The sequence below is a fragment of the Anoplophora glabripennis genome, unplaced genomic scaffold (assembly GCF_000390285.2).
Source record: "Anoplophora glabripennis isolate ALB-LARVAE unplaced genomic scaffold, Agla_2.0 scaffold339, whole genome shotgun sequence".
Lineage (NCBI taxonomy): Eukaryota > Metazoa > Arthropoda > Insecta > Coleoptera > Cerambycidae > Anoplophora > Anoplophora glabripennis.
Window position 1 is genome coordinate 464650 of NW_019416451.1, and position 21611 is coordinate 486260.

The 21611-nt window shown below is 31.3% G+C and overlaps 1 protein-coding gene across 1 annotated transcript in view; it reads right to left on the minus strand.

Annotated features, from left to right (window-relative positions):
• Positions 1–21611, minus strand: part of LOC108908120 (protein kinase DC2) — an 86029-nt gene that overhangs the window by 3292 nt on the left and 61126 nt on the right. Inside the window, exons 3-5 of the mRNA XM_018712043.1 lie at positions 7261–7616; positions 4741–4922; positions 1850–1927 (exon numbers count right to left, since the gene is read on the minus strand). Coding sequence (XP_018567559.1) covers positions 1850–1927; positions 4741–4922; positions 7261–7616 — 616 coding nt within the window. The remainder of the gene's footprint in view (positions 1–1849; positions 1928–4740; positions 4923–7260; positions 7617–21611) is intronic.

A 21611-nucleotide genomic window follows, 5' to 3' on the forward strand; every position in this document is an offset into this window, starting at 1 on the left:
GTTCCATATCTCTTTAATTACATAATTGAAAGCATTAAATTTATTTAGCAGTTATTATTTGGCAACAAAGCCACCGCTGGAACTGCCGCCTATTAGCAAGTAGAAGAGTTACCACGCTAAACTTTATAGCTGGAAGCCGGCTAAGGAGACCCTGCTTCCATTTCGGGTTGCCAATTTCCAGCATTTAAGTAGCAGTCTGTAGCGATACGCTATATTGTCCGTGGTTATACGACATATAGGATTATATTAGTTATGGTATTTAAAATTTCTCTTTTATTTTAGTTCTGCATTTTTCATTGTTAGTTTTGTATATTTATTGTTTTTCTAAACTCATGGATAAGTACAAAATATTTCTAAAAATTAATTTTACCACAGAAATATATTGTCTTCTATGTATAATAGATGGCGCTAAACTGACTAATCAAGTGACCTATAAATTGTATAAAAAGTTAGGTACATATCCGTTGGATGGCGCTGTACGAAAAATAAATTCTCCAACATAACTTCAACTACTGCAATTTCCATTATATTTTAAGTGTTATGTGGATAATACTTACATAAAAAAATAAAGCTAAGTTTTTATAAAAATATCAAGAATTTTTTGTGTACCTATCTTAAACGTCTTTCCATATATTTTGTTCATAATTTAAACTTAGATATACTTCATTAATTTTGAATTATAAAGTATAATGCTGACATTTTCCCATAAAATATTTCAATTGCTTGAAAACAATGTACTTTGTAGTAATAAAGACTCAATATCTATGTATTGTGAATACGAAAATAAAGATTTTTTTCTTGTTTGTGAAAGTAAAAACTATTTAATTTCATCTTTAGTACATGTTTATCGTCTCAAAGTCAATTCGTATTTCCCCCATGTAAAGTATTGTTGCTTGCATATCTTTTGGAGTCGCCATAACATAAAAATTTATAAATAGGATAACATTTCAAAAAGTGTACCTAATGAATAATTATGTGAGAATATTTTTAAACCTTTTCAAACTTTCAGCTAATCAAAAATATTATATAAAAAATTCAAATTTGCCGTTTTAATTCAAAATTACGTCCTACTTCGACATTAAAACTGCTTAAATGAAATGTTGTCTGAAGTTTTCTTTTATTTTCTGTTTTCTTCTGAACGTTAACAACATTTTACAGTGGGCGATATAAAGCGATTTGTTTTTGTATTTGTCCGCTTTTTCAGGTGTGAGATATTTTGGTTAGGCAAAAATATTTTCATAAAAATAACACATGATAGATCCTTTTGGCGCAGGGGGGCTTATTTCTCTAATATTTTTTTTACAGGTACCAAAATACCCAAAAAATAAAGAAAAAATGCTTAAATGAAGTCAGTAACGAAAAAGAGTATTCTGGTAGTTTTGTATGACCCTACTGTAGCGTAATTACCAATAAATTTAATTGAATATAAACATGAGTCATTACCTCGATATAACTGGAGTACCTACACTGTTTATATACTTTTGTAAATACTTTCACAATATTGAGACTTCGCAAAAAATATATTTTGCAATTTAGGATCCGTTGAAATCTGAAGGTGTTGTTATAATTTACTTTCAATTAGTGTTTTGACCGATACCACCATAAACTAACCACTAATTTAAATGTAGCCTTGTATTTTCTCATTTATTAAGCGGTGATCTATCCTGAATTTCCAGTAGTTAAATTGGTACAAACATTATTTAATTTACGTCCTGTTTACTCTTCTGAAATAACATTTAAACGTGTTTGGGTCTCTATACGAAACAATGAGAAGTTTATACAAACAGAACGGATGGTTTTATAACACTGTAGTTCAAAGACATATCATGTTATTATATTTCATACTTACAGCTAATTTTCTAAGTGCAACATCTTGCCAGTCGATGCCCTTGAACCAGCGGTGTCGTTTGACATCATCTGCGCCGCACTGGAAATAAGGAAATTGCGTTTATAGGAGTGTAATCGTATACGCTACTTTGAGATTTTCTTTGAGAGAAAGTGTCAACAGGTTTTGCACTTGAAATCAAATTGAACTTTTTGCAAATCAAATAATTCAACGTTTTGCAATCAAATTCACTCTGTTGGAACTAAAATATGGTTTAACAAAGATCTATTATTTAAATAACCAGTCATCCTGTTCCAATAAGCTCTTTCAAATGAGCCTACCAAAAGTCTGGGTATGTACATGTCCCAACTATTCTAATAAAAAAATTAAAACTTTAGCAAATTTTAGACACTTTCAGGTGGTGATCTTCCAGAAGCACCTTAGCACTTTCCTACAAACGTATACAAACTCGATGCGTCCGAAGGTCTTCCACTTAAAATATGATGGAACTTAGTCTCTATATACTTCAGTCGTTCGTGAATATTTTTGAGACTACTCCTACTCTGTTCCTTTGTTAAAACTTTGAAAGCACTGCGATGTTCTAATTTAAAAAAATTACTTTTGTTAAAAATAAAACAATTAACGAATTGAAATCAAATTCAACATGGAAGCATCAAATATACTATATGGGGTTCGTCATTTGAAACTCATCAAGCTTGTATCTCTTATAATAGAAGGCCTTGCAAAGATCTACAAATTGATACCTCTATTGTTACGGTATCTTAAAAGGAGGAGTTTTAAGTGGTAGAATTTACAGGGTGTTAGAAGTTTGACTGTCTTAATTATAACAGACGATAGAATACATTAAAATAAACAAAAAAACCTTATATGACATGGGTTCTAAACTCAACCATTTCCGAGAAAAAAATTATCAAAATCTCCAACTTGATTTACAAAAGTTACATTAATTAAGGAATATCATAAAATACAATCTTTATCACTTTTTTGAACTTCTTTATGCTTAATTCTAAAAAATTATTAGCATTGCAATAAATTTAAAATTCGATAAAACTCATATCGAACAATGTGACAACGGCGCGGCGGTTAACACGAAGTACTAAGCAGTTTAGCCACCAGCACTACGCATTTCAGTTGCTATCTGGAATTCGATCGTGACGAAGAGTTTTTTGTGTACCACTATTTCCTTTTTTTGAGGTGTTTCTCCTTGCTTTTTTAAAACTTTTACTATAAGTGATAATTTTCTAGCGAGTGTGCGAAAATTGGATTCGAAGATGTTGTGCTTACGTCGAAAATGGTGGTGAACATTTTGAGCATTTGTTTTGTACTTGTGCGTTTAAAAATTACTGAAATTTGCTTTTTGGGAAGTACCTAAATTATTTTTAATACATATGATTATTTGGAGGAACTGAATTTTTGAGTACTTTAATTACATATTTTTAAGTTAAGTTCCTGTTTTAAGAGTTTCCTAATTACTGGAATTCGAGTTAAAATTTAAGCACAACGCTATCTTCGTACTACAATATCAATACATTTTATTTTATTTATTTCAAAACTGGAAAACAACTGTCTTGAAATTTACTAAATGTTTCAAATTTTGTTATTCCAGTATAACGTGTGCACACGTGGTGTGCATCAGCTGTGTAGCATTAAGTTAAGCGCTGTTGTCACGTTGTGATGAAACTCCTCAATATTAATACTCGCTGTAGGTATTTTGAAAACTGTTAATCTTACGCCCTAGTAATATACAACTTTTTTGTTCATACATGATTCCTTTATCTCATGCTGAAGTAATGGCACTCAAACTTCTTACACCCTGTATAATAGATAGGTACATACAAGTAGAATTGTCAATTATTTCTATCATGGCTAGACAGCTATATTTTCTATTTAATAACAGGTATGTATTCCATATTTATTGCATTAGAAAAGTTGGAACATACATGTTTAAACCCTCAGTAGGTTCGTAGTTGTAAAATATAGTAGTTAAAATATTTGAATGTTTTAGTTCCCATTGGGTAAACTTAATTTAAAACTTAATTAATAATTAATTAAATTTAATAAATTTAAAGTTAATTTAAAGTTAACTTAACTTAAACTTAACTTAACTTAAAATTAATTTTGAATATTACCCAACTGCATGACCATCGAGATTTTGAATAACTAGATTGCAACGTTTATCTTCTAATTGTTCCATTTTAGTTACAATTACATATAATTTTCTGTACTTTTCCCTAATACCTACATATAACAAAATCTGAAGCTCTTTTAAAAGCTCAGTTTTCTTTGCATTAAGGAAATCTTAATACCATCATAATTATTTGTCTACATGCATATAAAATTTATTATTAGCACAGAAAGAGGGTAATAAAAAGAACACTACATTATACTCGTAATTTAAGTGCCTGCGCATGAAATTCGACACTAGCGCTTTACAGAAAATTATATTGCTTTATGTTATTGCAGATGCAATTACAAGTATTTTAGTAAAAGAACAAAGCAACTGTTACGAGTAAGANCCCTTTTAATTTCCCCTAACGCACACCTATGGATATACGTAAGTTTAATGATCCTCAAATGTCCGCCCCATTGATCTGCATAAGTGGTTAAAATTTGAAAAAGATTCGTCAATTAACACCTGAGTTATAAGCCTGTGTCACCTAAATCGTAGCCACACTGTATATTTAATATTTTATAATTTCACTAGCAAAAACAATGTTATATGAGCCTATAATTATTTATTACTTAAACTTAGTAGTACAGTAAAGTTTATTTTGGAAAGCATAGATTTAGTGAACAGAAAAAAAATAAACACAACTGTTAATTCTCATGCAGCATTTATCAGTTACTAATTAAATAAAATACGTTATTCTCATAACATTTTATGAAATAACTACCTTCATATTTCCTAGTCTCTTTGTTCTATCCTGGACCAACAATTTCTTAATAATATCTTTCGCGACAGGATCGAGATGTTTGGGCCATTCTATTTTTCCACTTAGAATTTTCTCGTATATTCCAAATGGATTGTCATCATAAAATGGAGGATAGCCTGCAAGCATTTCGTATACTAATACTCCTGAAAAAAGAAAAATATTGATAACTGACGAAATAATTTTCCAAATTTTTTATTATTGATTTCCAAAATTATTATTAATCAAATGCTATATATAAAATTAACATCACTCTAACAAATAATTAACCAATGAGATAGACTAAAGAAAGAAAGTATAACTGGAAGATTATGTCAATGAAATAATTATTTCTTCTAAAGGAAATAATTCAAAGAAGTAATGAATTCATAGCAACGAAAATGATGAAGTTTGAAACAAGTTAGAGAATAGATTCCATCTGAAGGAGATAATTCTTCATATTGGAAACAAGAACAATAGTGAAATAAGGAACCGAAACAAATAAATTTGTTAAATGCGACAGTGACTGTTCCTAAAATCACAACGTGTAACTTCAAAGTTTGTTACAGCTTTTTATTAAATATAAAATAAAATCTCCATCAACAGTTCCGAAATTAAATCTCGCAGTAATTGAAATTTTATGGACCTTACAATGTTATTTTGAATCCTGAATTTCCACATCTTAAAAAAATTAAGGTCTCCTACGATTTAAATTAGTACAAACACTATTTTCGGAAGCAGTAAACACCATAATTAAAACAGACAATTTTCGAACTTTTCCTGTTTACTCTCTGGTGAAGTAATTGAATCTGAAGTCTGTTTATAAAAGTCCTACTCTTCCTATTCTAGGAATATAGATCATTTCGATTATCTATAAATATGTTGTTGTTGAAATTGCAATATTCGTAGAACACTTGAATGAATGAATAGGTCACCACTGGCTGGCCTGGGCTGGATTTTAATGGCCTGGCAAAATTAAAAACACTTTTGATTTAAACGGAAAAGATATTTCAATGAATATCAACTTGAAATTTATTTTGTGGTGGCCAGGATTCAAAACATGGACTAAGATGAAAATATTTTTCTGTGCATTAAGAACATATTTGTTTGTGTGCTTCCACACATTTAAGAATTATTCATATTGCTGTGAATATTTACAAAGAATTTATTGGATATTGTCTGTGTACTACGTACAACACCGACTTTATTTACTATTGTTGATTAGTGGAGATCTAGTATCATAGGAGAGGGAAATACATACAAAGGATGTACCAGAATTTCATGCCATAAACCCAGGGGCTGTAAATGGGGTCAGAATAATGTCAATACTTTTATCTCTTGAACTACTTTCATAAAACCGATGAGTAAAGTTCCAAAAACCATGACACCGTCCTCAAAGAATCGTAGAGCAATTTGAACCCATTGATTGAAGCTTCTGAAGCTATTCCACGTTTTTTCATAAATATTATAATTTTTAATAAAGCACTATAAATATCATATTAGTAATTACAATTTATTACGATGATGGTGATAAACGTTAAGGAATAATAAAATCGACAATACTTTTCCCCCAAATAGTTACACAGCCACACAAAAAAATCGACTTTCGGGCCCAGAGGTCAGACCATGTTTATTATACATTTTTTGGGTCGCTGAATCCGAATCCGAGGTCCGTTTAATACCATCACCTCAGGACTTTTCATAACCTCACAAAAATCGATGTTCTGAACAATTAAACCATATAACCTTAAGACTCAAGCTTCCAACGGTAAATCCAATTAACCAAATCCCATAAACATTTAACCCAATGATATCCCAATCTAATAATTTATGTATAAGAACTAAAGTGAACCTAACCTAACTTAATCTAGCCAGTTTGAGAAATTTTAGCAGAGATCTCTCCAATTTTGTTACCTTTTCTGATTCTTCAAAATCCATAATCAAAAAATGGTACATCCATTATTTGCAACCTCTCAATTAAGTTTCATATAAATGTATATGGTTTACTCGATCATATTTTAAGAAAAAATACCAAGAACACGAAAATTTTGAAATAGTCTCATATAGGTATCTAAAAGAAAATCCTCACTCGATGGTCAGTTTTTTTTTTGAAAACTTATACAGTTTAAACCACCAGATTTTGTATTATCCTAATCTTAAATTTGCTAAAACCTGTTTTTAACATCTCATCTCTGAATGAATGATCGTAGATGTTTAACGAACTATTTTAAGAAACAATGTCACATTTGTTTTTTTCGTTTGTTCATTTAGACAATAATTTCTTGAAATTTGTTACAACGTCACAGTTTATAAATATGAACTGAAAACATAATAATTCAGTAAACATTCTAAGTAAACGTTTTGTTTTCCGCACGGGAATTGCCAATTTGTTGTGCAGTGTAAATATCATTGAACCTCGTGAAGCTCTCATCGGAGACCTTCGAATTAACTGTACCACTTGTCCTAACCTAATTCATAAGCGATCGATGTAAATATGTTATTTACCTAACGCCCACCAGTCTACGGCCTTGTTGTGTCCCTTACTCTGGATAATTTCAGGCGCCAAATATTCTGGGGTGCCGCACAGGGTCCACGTTCTGTCGGTGAGCTTCTTCGCGAAACCAAAGTCTGTTATCTTCAGGTGACCTTCTCTGTCCAGGAGTAAATTCTCAGGTTTCAGGTCCCGATAGACAATGTTTCTGGAATGTAAGTATTCCAATGCTGAGACTATCTCCGCGCTGTAGAAGTTTCCTGTCGATGTGGTGAACCTTCCGGCGTTCCTTAGATATGTGAAGAGCTCACCGCCACAGACGTACTCGAACAGCATGTAAATGCAGATATCATCCTTGTCACACCATAATCTGGAACAATGAGATAGAGCGAATTTATTATTCCAGTTTAATTTCATTATTTCACAATCGAGGTTGGATAATTTTATAACAGAAATACAGAGTGTTTAAAACTTGACGTCTGCTTTATTAAGCGAAATTTAAAAAATTGACTAACTAAATAGTAGGCGACAAAAATACTCTTTTATGGAATTCCTGAAAAAGCTGTCTGTTATGATGTAAGTGACAAATGTTTTCCCCTTTGCCTGGATTGAAAATATTTCCATTCTATTGTCCTCCTGTAGTTTTGACCAAAATTTTTTCTTTCTCAGTAGAATGCTGGAACTAAATAAATCTATTGTGTCTCCTTCCCACGTTGTTATTCTTCAAGTGACGCTTGTACCCCTTTAATCTCATACTGATGTGTCTTACTTTTGTCCAAAGCTGGTCTTGGAAAAGGCTGCAGTTAACTTCCTTGAAGTATTGTAGATGGTATTATGTTTCCTTAGGATGCGATCTATCGCAACACAAATGCGTTGCTGCCAGGTATTCCACTCTTTCTTTATCTTTAGGTTCAATATTCCTGTTCGTGTATCTATTTCTTCTAAGAGCAAATCGTGAGCGCTGTAGTTCCACGCGTTCTGGCTCATGGGTAGCCCGTGCCCGATGTACCAATGCACATAGAGAACTACAGCACCTACGATTTGCTCTTGGAGACGGATACATGAACACGAATATCGAGCGAACCATCAGAAAGACATCTATGGGTACGGAAAAAGAGGAACATCTGGCACCGACCTATCTTCCAAGGGTGTACTAACAGATAGACATAGACCGCATCTTAAGGAAACACAAAATTAATACCATCTGTAACACTTGAGGAAAGGTAGTGGCAGAATTTCCCAATATCAACTACAGGGACCATTTACTCCAAGGCTCCGGTGTACAGCATTTTGTGAATATGCGGAAAAGTATACTTTGGACAAATGGAAAGACGTCACTACGAAAGAGCACGAGTGTCACTTGAAGAATAACAACGACGAAAATCAGCAGGGCAGGTACAGGATATGCGACAGATCTAACTACATAGTACCAGAATTCTAGTGAGAGGAAGAGAGAGATATTTTGGCCCATTTTCGCCAGAGAGACAAGTTAGGACCTGGAAATTGGAAACAACTCATCCCCAAAAATCAAGGACCAAAACCAGTGCATGTAGCAGATATAAATACCAACCAAAGGACTGAAGTTAACCTCCAGTTACAGAGATCCTTCTCGAAACGTAAAAGCCTAATCTGACGACGTGGAACAATGAAATTGTTCAGGAAAAGTTGATATATTCCACTTGTTTAAACAGTTATCGTCTTAGTTATCACCTCAAGATATTTTTTTAAGTTTCCAATGCGTAATCGAACTCAGAAAAAGATAGTTTTGTACCTATTTTTATCAAACCAAATTTATATACAGGGTGTTTGTAAATAAGTACGAAATATTTTAGGAGGTGGTCGCCGAAGTAATTTTGTGAAAAAAAGTCGAAATATGCTTTATTTCCGAGATGCACTGCTTAAATTTTATTTATTTATTTATTTTTATTAATTATTTCAAATAGTTTTGAACACCCTATATCTCGAAATTGAAGAATTTTTTACCCACATTCATATCAACGTTTTATTTTCAATGTCAAATTGCATTTTTACTTTGACCATAATAACGCTTTATTAAAAAAGACCTTTAAATAAAAGATTAACAAAACCCACAAAAAATATGTTTTATTTTTTTCCTCAAAAACGGCGAACGAAAAAAATTGAAGAGACCAATTTCATTCAGAATTGATGGCGGATTTCTGAAAAATATTAAAACGGGAAAAAAGTCAGTGGCGTTTTTATTAAAAAAGTTGTGGCATTCTCGTAAGAACGCTACTGGTGCAAGTAGAAATATTAGGATCACCCCAAAAACTGCACATTTATCTCCATAAAGCGTTTTTCAAATTTCGAGTCAATATCCTTAAAACTGAAATAATTAATAAAAATAAATAAAGAATTAAAATTTAAACACTATCTCGGAAACGAAGCATATTTCGACCTACGTTTATATGAACTTTTTTTCATAAAATAACTGACAATCGCCCTCTAAAATATTTCGCACTTATTTATAAACACCTTGTATAGATACTTTAATTTTAAATCTTACAGACATTTTTACTGTTTGATTTATTTATTTTCTTCATTTTGGGCAGATTTAAAAGGATACAACAATTTTATAACAACTTGGGACTACTACTACAGTCGTATTATAAAACAATTGCTCTTTATAAACTTATCTCCATGGAGTACTCGTCTGACAACAGTTAATATTTTTCGAAATTATTTTTCAAAGAATATTTACGCTTAACTTATAGATGACATAGCAACAATTGTTCAAAGCTGTCAGGACGTCATTGCCCCTAATTCAGTAATTCTAAAAAAGAATATTTTTGGCACTAAATGGACTTTAATTGTTTTTGTTTTCTTTTCTCGTAATAATGTCGAGATATCAAGTTAGAAACACGCTATACATTAGTTATTGGGACTAATATACATTTACCAGACAACATTTTGGAAGAATTTATTTTTCTCAAAAAATTACGCAGCTTTAAACAAAAAAGGTAGTACCATGCAAGGATGAAATATCCAAAAATTAAAAAAAAAATTTTGAAAATAATCGATTCGGTCAATTCTCTAAACATAAAACTTTTTTTAATGCCTATGTCAAAATTGTTATGTTACGTTACATAAGCACCAACTTCAGCAAAACTTACAGTGTTCTTAGGCTACTAAAGTTTCGATCAGTAACGTAGTAAGGGGTGGGTGTTAGGGACCTGAACCCTCATCTTATGATAAGTATTTTCATAGATTTCCCTTCAATATCATGCATAATTTGCGTTTTACCAGGGTAGAACTGTTTAATGGTAGACTATAGGAATGTTGTAAATTGTTGTTGATACAAGGTGGCTCAGATTATAGGGAAATTTGCTAAAACGTTTCTTCAAATGAAATATTCCAATTTATTCTTAAAACTAATTGAATTAACTCATATAAGCATTTTCTTTTATTTTTCCTGTAACTCATTCGAAATTTGGTTTCTAGGTGCTCTTAAGCAAGGTTCATCAATTAGTGATTATAAATTAACGAACATGGTGGTAATGTATTTTGCAAGATAGTTCAATAATTTCACTGTTTTAAAGTTTAATAAAAACATCGTCTTAATAAATATTGGTAAAATTACTGGCTATTTTTCCTATTTAACATTTGCTGGGTTAGAGAGTTACATATCCTGTTCATGATAGATTAATTTGCTATAAAATCGCATGATAAATCGTTTGACTTGAGAGAAATAGTTATATTAATTACTGCTTATCGAATTTATAGCCCCTTACCACACGTTTATCATCAGTCACTAAATATTCTAATAAAAGTTTATTTAAAAAAAAGAAGCACTTACACAATAAAGGAAATCGGTAGTATTTCCTTGGCATCAAGTACAGTTATTAATATCAAATAACAAGGATCTGAATCAAGGTCTGAATAGGAAAGAATTATCCTCAATCAAGAACACTTTTTGTATGGCTTTAATTTATCTCTTACCGTTTGACATAAATAAAATTATTTATTTTACAAGAATACAATCCGTTGCAATAGAAATTTTACTTTTAGTGCTCGTCAGATGAACCTGATGAATTACAGAGTAGCATGTCAGAATCTTCATGGCTGTTATTATGATAATAAAGTAAGTTTTCAGTCGTACCTACGCGTAATTAAAGCAATTACATCTATGTTCCTACATAAATTGCCGGCTTATTTATATGTTCTACTTCGATTTGCAATGATACAGATCAGAAAATTAATACGTCCAAGAATTTGCCAAGTTTTAATGATCTGTAATATTTACCATGTAGTACGAATGTAAAGTTGAATGTAAGATGAATCTAAAGGTTTCTAATTCATTTTTTCCGAGGTTTTTTTAAATTTATTTCAAATCCCAATTTTATTAAAATTTTCATGAAATAAGTGAATAACATACGCTTTTTGATGCCTAATATTGATAAGGACAGACATAGGAAGTTGATGGATAATAAAAAATGTACAAACAATTTAATAACATTGAATGTGTATACCTTTTTTTGTGCATTTCTTTAAGTAAAATTAATTGGTTAGGAAGTATTCGTGCTTATGCATCAGTAATTAACTTTATTGAACACAAAATACAATAAAGTAATAAACTACCACACCACATTATTTATTAATAGTAATAGGGTGTCCGGGGAAATGTGGGAAATCTGTCGGGTGCAGATAGAACATGAAAAAATAAAGTGACAAGTTCCTATAAAATTTCTTCGTACAGGCCTACGGAGATATCTGTTCCTGAAGAACGCCGTTTCTTGAATAACTTTTAAGTACTTAATATAATTTAATAAAAATTTTATGTGATGGACACTAGTAAGGACCTCTTAGAATAGTGTCCTTGAAACATATTTAGCTTTTTTAATTTACCAGGGGCGGGCTAAGCTTTGCAACTTAATGGCTAAATTTGTAACACCCTGTACGATAAAGACTTTAAAATAATAAATCTGGGTAGCCTCAATCTCAGACTAAAAAAAAAGGTACGTTTGTTTATTGTCGATAAAATCAACCTCTTACGAGAAAAAGGATAATAAACGAATTCATGTTTTATTTTTGATTTCTATTTTTTTTCTCTCTGCAACAAAGTGACATCGCTGACACATTGATCCTTTACTTCGTTATTGATTTACCAATTTTTGGATTTCGTGGTGAATTTAATTGGGAATTAATTCAAAATATGGAATACACGTGTACTGAGTATGCAGATATGTATCTCATGTATGGTCTTGCGTCTTGCCATACTTTACAAACCGAAGGTTATATCATGACAGATTTCCTAATCGTGCTCTGCCAAACCAAAAGACATTTCAATGAGTTGACCAACGTCTAAGGGAGGATGGTGGGCGATTCCAGTTAATAAGGTAATACATATTATTGACTTTCTTCATATTGGAAAAAATAGTACCGATGTTGGTCTGAGAAGACACCCGAGAGTTCGTTGATGGGAGCACTAGAAAATTATCAGCACAGTTTAATATATCGAAAACATGAAGTTCTTCAAGAACGGCTGTTATATCCATACCATTTGCAAAAAATACACGAACTGATTTCTGAAGACTTTCCTTGTATAATGCAGTTTGCAAACTGACTATTGGATCAGCAACGAAATAATGTAAACTTCATTAGCACTATTCTTTTCACAGATGAAACAAGGCTTACCAAAAATGATGTCACCAATTTACACAACACACATGCATGGGCTGATGAAAATCCTCATGCCATTATTGTTTTGCATCATCCACATCAGATCCAATCAATTAACATCTGGGCAGAAATCAATGGCAATTTTTTTATTAGACCATTCGCATTGCCGGAACGATTGAATGGAGAACTTTATTTGGCGTTCCTTCAGAACGCTTTTCAAGATTTAATAGAACACTCACCAATTGAAACCCGCCGAAATATGTACTTCATGCACGATGGGGCACCACCTCATTTCAGGGTTAGTGTGCGGGAGCACCTGAATAACGTCTATCCAAACAGTTGGGTAGGTAGAGGAGGACCTATTGCCTGGCTTCCTCGATCTACCGACCTAACACCTGTGGATTTTTACCTGTGGGACACCTCAAACAATTGGTGTATTCCACTCCGGTCGACACTAGGGATAAACTTCTACAGATAATCACGTTTCATTATGATGTGATAAGGAATAATGCTGAGTTATTGTGGCGGGTACAGCAGTCCTCAATTCGTCGTGCACGCGAGTTTATCAGACTTCACGGAGACAATATTGAACCCTCTTATGAAGTTTTTCAATAATTTCGTTAAGGTGCCTCCTGGGATACCACTGCGTTTTTTTAATTTTGTATTTTTTCAGAATAAACATCTTAAAATGAAACTTTACTGTTGTTTGAATGACTTTCGTATCGCACTTTGTTGTCGAGAAAAAAAATTATAGCCCTTTTTATGAAATATAAAACATGAATACGTTTATTATTCTTTTTCTCGTAAACGGTTCATTTTATGGACAATAAATAAGAGTACCTTTCTTTAGTCTAAGGTTGAAGGTACCCAGATTTATTATTTTAAAGTCTTTATCATACAGGGTGTTAAAAATTATTAAGTTGTAAAGCTTAGCCTATCCCTGGTAAACTAAAAAAGCTAAATATGTTTCAAAGACACTATTTTAAGAGGTCCATCACACAAAATTTTTATTAAGTACTTTAAAAGTTATTCAAGAAAGGGAGGGCCTGTACGAAAAAATTTTATAGGAACTTGTCTTCTTATTTTTTAATGTTCTATCTGCACCCCAGAGATTTTCTACAATTTCCCTGACACCCTGTATATTGCAAATGCATAATAATTGATTAATCATCGTGAGTAGAAGAAGTACTTAAATGTCCTTAGCCCATAAAGTCAAATTGTTAAACTTCCATACGCTCTTAAATTGGGGATAATTGGTAATTACAGTATCCTTCTTTCCGCGGTCCCTAAGATGCATTCTGGACAATGACATTTTTTGACTCTAACTGCAATTGAAATTGGGTTACCAACATTATATAGGCTTGCCAAATTTTGTGGACCACAACTGGAAAACCTTATACTTATACAACCCTCTGAAAATGCTTAACATCATTTCAGTTGTGCGATAGCTTTAACAATATTGTTTATATGAAATAGGTAGATAATATGACAAAAAATTAAATATTGAAGAGAAGAAGCAAAGAATCAGGTTACGCAAATCATTATAACTTTTCACGTAATGAAATACTGTACACTATTGTGGTAAAGTTTAAAACGTTTTTAGAAAGCATTCTCGACTATCTATTTAAAAAAATCATGTACCATTGATTTCTCAGATATTGCTAATAGAGAATTAGTTTTGTATTTCATATTTTCATTTCTTAAGTTAGACGTATGTAGTAGATATCATGTAAATGAGGAAAATAAAACTTGTATTGGTACTTTGATATTGTGAAATACAAAGGTATCCTAAACAATAATAATATATGTATTTACTTTTACTATAAAAATAATTGTTACGCTTATGGTCATAATGATAATATCTCTTAAAATCTTTCAAAATAACGCGATTATCAACTTCATCATCCGTATTATATCATACATGTTAATAGCAGAAATTTTATTTATGTGCACAATATAATTTTTATTTAAATTTTTTATTGCGTGACGGGATACACTAAAATAAATTTCTATATTTATGGGAAACTGTAATTATTTGGTCTATTTTTAGTTGCACGTGATTTTAAGCTTCGTCAACAACATTCGTGTACATACTTAATCACAAGAGTTTGGCACTCGATATTTGTCCTGTTGATCCGATACTTTTAAAAACTGCATTAATAGTTGTCAAACGGTTTGCGTAAAATAACAAAGTGTTTATAAGGTAAGGTACGTATTTATTTATAAGTTACGCAGATCAATATTGTTTTCGCACAAAAGCAAAGTGTGCGTGCGTAAATTTAAACGATGCTTCTGTACGTGTGCAGCCAGCTTTAGTCTGAATGTTCCTCTTCTAACAATTTTAGAAAAAAGTTAAAGGTATAAATGCCAAAATAATGCCATAAAGTTCGCTTTTTTTAAATTGTATATTTTTATTTAAACTAGGTAAAAATTTGGACTAGTAAATAACACCTTTATAAAAATATGTTATTAGCATAGGGTCCTTACATCTTCAGGTATAGTCTTTCCAATATCAATTGATGAACCAAAAGGTTGGCAGTACCAATGTACCAGGTTCGCTCGATAACGCAGCAACTCGACATTGAAATATTTGAAAAACTTGTTTCCATATTTATTTACCACACCCATATACAGGTCTGGTCGCCTAGTTGAGAAATGAGCACCCGTGCAAACGCGACACAAAGCGACATTAGTCGCACTGGGCGACCTGGCCATAAATTCAGTTGTCGACAAAGGGCCTAGCAGTGCAGTGCAGCAATGCGGAATTTGGTGTGATTCAGGTAATTTTAATTTATTATAGGCACCATCTATTAATCATTCATATTATAATTGCGAAAGGGAGGGATATTTTTTTTACTAATATTATTACAAAATGGCATTTTGGAGACCTTTTGAAACGGAACAAAACAAAATTTACCGTCAATATAATAAAACTGTTTGAGGACATAAATAATTAAAATATGTTGACATATAATAGAAATTTTCTACATATTAAATACAAATTATAATAATTTTTTACCTTTAGCAGAAAACTTTTTAGGGACGCCTATGAAACTCATTAAATTTTATTGCTAGGCGTTTTTATACAGATTCAACTGTCTTCGGAAGGACTATAGTAAAGGGGTATAATCTCTAATAACATCACAGGTAATATTGCTTATGATTAATTAAATCTGATAACCTTCCCATATTGCTCTGAACATTTTAAACTGGTTGTAATTACACAAAGTTAAAAAATTATTAACTGAATTGGATGTCCTACCAACAAAATCCAAGTTGACAAAATTCAGAACATTTAAATTGCAAAATACCTTCTCCTTCACCTTCTAATTGCACAAGAGAATAAAAAAATAATTCAAGATTATATTAAAAACAGAGGAATGTAAAAATTTACAATAATAAAAAAGTTGTTATTACTCTCAATAGCTGACATGTCAGTATTTGGAAAAGTTAAAAAAAAACATTAAATTCAGAATTTCCGAGCTTATATAGGGTGTCCCGAAATTAATGCAACAAAATTTGGTCACAGATTCTTAAGACAAATTTAGGGGACCTCTATTTTTTATTTTTGCCAAGTAGCCGCCCCTTTCGAAGTTACAGCCCCCTGAAATCCGCCCCTAAGACTAGTCTTTTATTTATATCTGAGAACCCTGTTGTACGAGAATCATTAAATTTGGTACACAGGGGTTTTATAATATGTGGAATCTGATAGTGTTTCGCTCTTTGGCGGGGAACCCTCTTAAGACACTTTTTCGTGGACCTTGTCTTTTGAGCCAAAAAAATTTGGTCGCATAATTAAATTTCTTAAAAATTATTAGTCCTCTCGAAAGTCATTAAATTTAGAAACTTTTTGTCTCTTGATACTTTTTTCGTAAAACACAATATTTTTGAGAAAAATGTAAAAATGTGATTGAATGCATATCGTGATTCGCTATTTTTCTCAAAAACATTGCGTTTTATGAAAAAAATATCAAAAGACACAAAAATTTCTAAATTCAATGGCTTTCTAGGGGACTAATAATTTTTAAGAAATTCAAATATGCGACCAAATTTTTTTGGTTCCAAAGACAAGGGGCCCAGGCAAAAGTGTCTTAAGAGGGTTCTCCCCCAAAATGTGTAACACTACCATATTTTACATGTCATAAAACCCCTGTGTACCAAATTTAGTGATTCTCGTTCAACAGGGTTCTGAGATATAAAAAATACTATTCTTAGAGGCGGATTTCAGGGGGTTGTAACTCCGAAAGAGGGGGCCCCTTGACAAAAATAAAAAATATGAGTCTCCTAAATTTGTCTTAAGAATCTATGACCAAATTTTGTTGCATTAATTTCGGGACACCCTGTGTAGTTCTTTACAACTATCAAATCTCCACCGTAATGTATTTCACTAACGATAAGGAATTGGCGATCTTACTTGTACACAACATAGACATCGGTACATGTTAAGAACGTTATTGTGAAGCCAAGTTTCTGTCATAAATATCATGTCTCACGTGTGTAGATTTACAGTCGAGAAAACTTCAGAAATTTTGGTGTTAAAGCCCCGAACACTTTGACAGTAACACAGAAGAAAAAAGATTAGAGGGTGTCAATTTTTAACTCATGTGCGTAGACACTCTGTATGAAGTTATTCCTTAAATTAACAATAAAAATGACACAACCAAAACTCATCTTACATGTTCACTTTCATCGCTTTGGGTTCTTCACCTCGTAATGGATCGAAAGTAACAAGTCCGAAAAAATTCGACCTCAGGCAACCGTTGGAGAAAGTAACTCGCGAGATCGAGATAATATTATTGTGAGCGGGCTGAATCGTACATTTTTATTATGCAATGATGTCGTTAGTTGGCAAAAATGATTCGTAAAGGATAAAAAAATCGATGAAACATTCCATTCTACTGTAACAAATATGATAAATTTCTTCAAACATGTTTTAGAAAATTATAATATGCAGCAAATATATGACTCATTTGTGAAACTAAATTGAACTAATTCCGCACTTCTCTTCATAATGTGCCAAACTAAATAGATATTTCTCAAATAAGAACATGTAACAATTATTCTGGTACAAGCTTTAGTTTGTGAGGTCGGGAATTTTCACAATAATACCACATATCCAAGTATAAGCACCGCAAATAACGGCGCAATAAAAAATTTAGAATGAATAGTGTTAGTTGCAATCTAGAAACAACATTTAGAATTTATCTTTTCAAAAAACTCAAGTCTTGCATAAAGTGGCCCGCATTTGAAAGAGTCTAATGCTTGTTGAATAGTTCTGAAAAATATATCAAGATTTATGTAATGTTGATTGCAACAGTGTTGAAGCAGTTTGTTAAAAAATAAAGAAAATAAATTATATCTATACAAGGTGATTCATTAATAATGGGACAGAGGTTAATGGCAGGTTGTCGACATCAAAACAGAGCAATTAAGCCAAACATGCCTTATCCGAATAATGCTCCATTTCTACAGGGTGTTAAAGTTGAGAAAATATTTTAGATTTTGCTTTAGCTTCGTACTTTTTGTGAATTTTTTGATAACAAAACGTGTATTTTCGGTTTGTAACATTCATGACACAATTAACCATATTATATTTTTTTATCTACGACCATTACTGTAAATACTTAAAAACACACCGTCTGCGATCAATGTAAGATTCCTATTACGTACGGTAAAAAGATGCGCACAACTTGGTAAAAAAATCGTACAGTTTTCCTAGCGACCGCCTAGCAACGGTCAATAAAAAACGGTGTTGTAAAATTTAGAACAAAATACATTACAACATAAAATCACCAAAATGTACAAAACGTTAATAAAATAAATCAAAATTACAAAACAATGATATAACAGAACTTATGCAAATAAACTAGTAAGTCACTGATGTGGCTGAAGATATTTCAAAAAATATTTAAATTTTAACATCCTGTTCATCGAAAAGTAGTAACATTCGGATAAGGAGTGTTTGGCTTAATCGCTCTGTTTTGATGTCGGCAACCTGCCATTAAGCTCTGCCCCATTATTAATATACTCTGTATATGTCACTAATCAAAAAGACAGCTGTCCGTTTCAATATTATTAGCTACAAAACATTATTTTCAAAACCTAATTCTCTCTAGACAACATCGAAATAAATATTACAAAAATGAATCCCAAAGTATTAAGCTTTAACTGACAATTTAAAGGGTTTTACTCTGTTAAAGTTTAATTTTACGCTATACTATAAAGATGCTCAGCTACACTTCAAATTAATTTTAAAAATGTTCCTAAATTATGCTAAGGAAGTAAGTTCAGAAATAAGCTTAATTATAGCTTAATACAGCAGAGGTAGGTATATTTTTTAATACGCTTCTTCAGAAATCGCTTACAAATTAATTCTGTGACATACCAAGTATCTTCCTCAATATTTCCCAGGTAGTCGAATTTTTCGAATAATTCAATTAATTGTGGTACTTCATCGTGCAATAACTGTATTTTCTTGTAGGCACACATAACTTTTTGTTCAAAAGCACTTAACAAAAAAAAAACAGCCCAGATAAAAAACATAAACATAAATGAATACTTAAAAAAAATCCACATTTACTATATTTTGTTGTTACAAACATACACTTTAATATATACATTTTTACATTTTTAGTTGATCTCAAATTAACCCAAAGAACATATTTTTATATCGTATTATTTGCATTTTTTACAGTTGTAGTACGAGTATTGTCTGTTTTGCGGTAGATAAGTTAGGAATAATGAAAAAATGTATTTTGCATATATTCTTCTTGTACTAAATTTACTAAAACTATATATTTTTTACTAAAAGTATGTAGGTTTAGTTGTTTCATAACATTAATTATTTTTAAATCTTTTTTGTTTGGTTTTGTTTTGATGTTTAGTTTTTATATTTACGTCACTTACACACATAATGTTTCGAATAAATCATATAAAGCTGATTAAAAAAGCATTTTCTTTAATTTTACTTGGTTTTTCAATGTCTAATTTCAACGCTTTCGCAAGTTATGCATCCAACGCTACAACTTATTGGCACTTAATTAAAATTGTATTTTATTTACTTTTATGTGATTTTATAAATTTTTAACATTTAACATATTATACTTATTCATACAGATTTAGTTGAGAAACGTTATATTTTCAGTCTTCAGTGTTATATCAACCCATTGAGTGGTTAGTTAATACTGTTCGCATCCATGTAGTCCCGAACTTGTAAGATATAATCAAAAAGAAATCTAATTCGAAGATTTGGTACATAAAAATCATTAAACTTAATAAATCATTATCTGCTTCAATGGTTTCTTCCTTGAAATCATCATTTCAATTATTTTCAGTGCAATATTTCTTATTGTTAATAGCGTAGGTACTTTTAAGGTTGACTTCATCAAATGTCCCACAAAACAGTTTTAATCGAAGAACATAATTACATTCACGTTTTTTATACCTAACATTATTAATCAGTAATCACCTTCGTGATTTCTGCCTCAATTAAATTCGCCACAAGTTAAAAAAATTCAGTGGCAAATAATAATGTTCGTAATATCAAACCCAGGAAAATCTAAACGGTTCTGTCACGCTTATTGCTATACTTTTAAGACATAAAAACCACTTCCTTTATTAATAAAGTCTATTTAAATCTTTAACCTTTGGCGAACAATATTTTCTGGAATTCGACTTAACTGAGATAGAACTGAGGATCACTGCAGAGGACGTCACGTACGCCAACCACTTACGTAAAATTAAATAAATATTAGTTTTCCTGCGAAAAGTTATCTACATACTACGTACTTTCATATTTTTTAGACACAGGAACACGGAAGCAAGTGGACTATATTTAAATATAAAAAATACGATAGATAGATATTTATTTTATACGTAAATATACCTCCATTTATTTACGCCAATAAATTTTGAGGGACCGCTTAAAGCCTTTTCTTCTGAATTTATGCTGTATTTTAGAAGAGGCAATTTGAAAAAAGGTACCGAGTTCTTTATTTCATTTTTTAACAGTTATTAACAGTTAGGTATAGGTAGTGAAGCATTATGATTTTTTTATATTGAGTGCCTAGGTGTGCTAAGAATCAACCTTCGTAAATTCTTATATTAATAATAAAAATAAGTTCTGCATACTTTTGAATGCTACAAAAAATATAGAAAGTGAATGGTGACTGGTATGTTTCGATTTTTTATTAAGAATTTGTACACTTAACGTTTTATCACTTTTGTTAATCATAGTATTAATAATTGTCTAAAGATTTTTGGATAATACAAACCATATTCGCCATTACCAAATTAAATTATCTTTTTTTATTAGACTACTGTAACAGTGTACCTTTTTTTAACTGTAAAACTGTTTTATTTTATTACATAACATTACACTCAAATATTCTTTATCGATACTTACGGTTTAGAGACCATAAAAGTATTATTAAAAAAATGTGGTGCTAAAAGTTACAGGTAAAGATTGCCCACATATTGGCTTCTTTGAAAAACATCCTGTCCATAAAATAAAATTAGTTATATCATAAATTATTATTTTTATGAGATTTGTGACCTACTGCAAAATTCAGACCAACATAAATAATGTCGTTTTCTACTTGAAGCTGGTATACCTAGATAATAAAATTATTTTTTGATAACTGACTTGTTTGCTTAATAAATTATTTGAGGAAATAACACATAACAAATAACACAACGCGCAAAATATTTTAAAGGAAAACAGACTGTT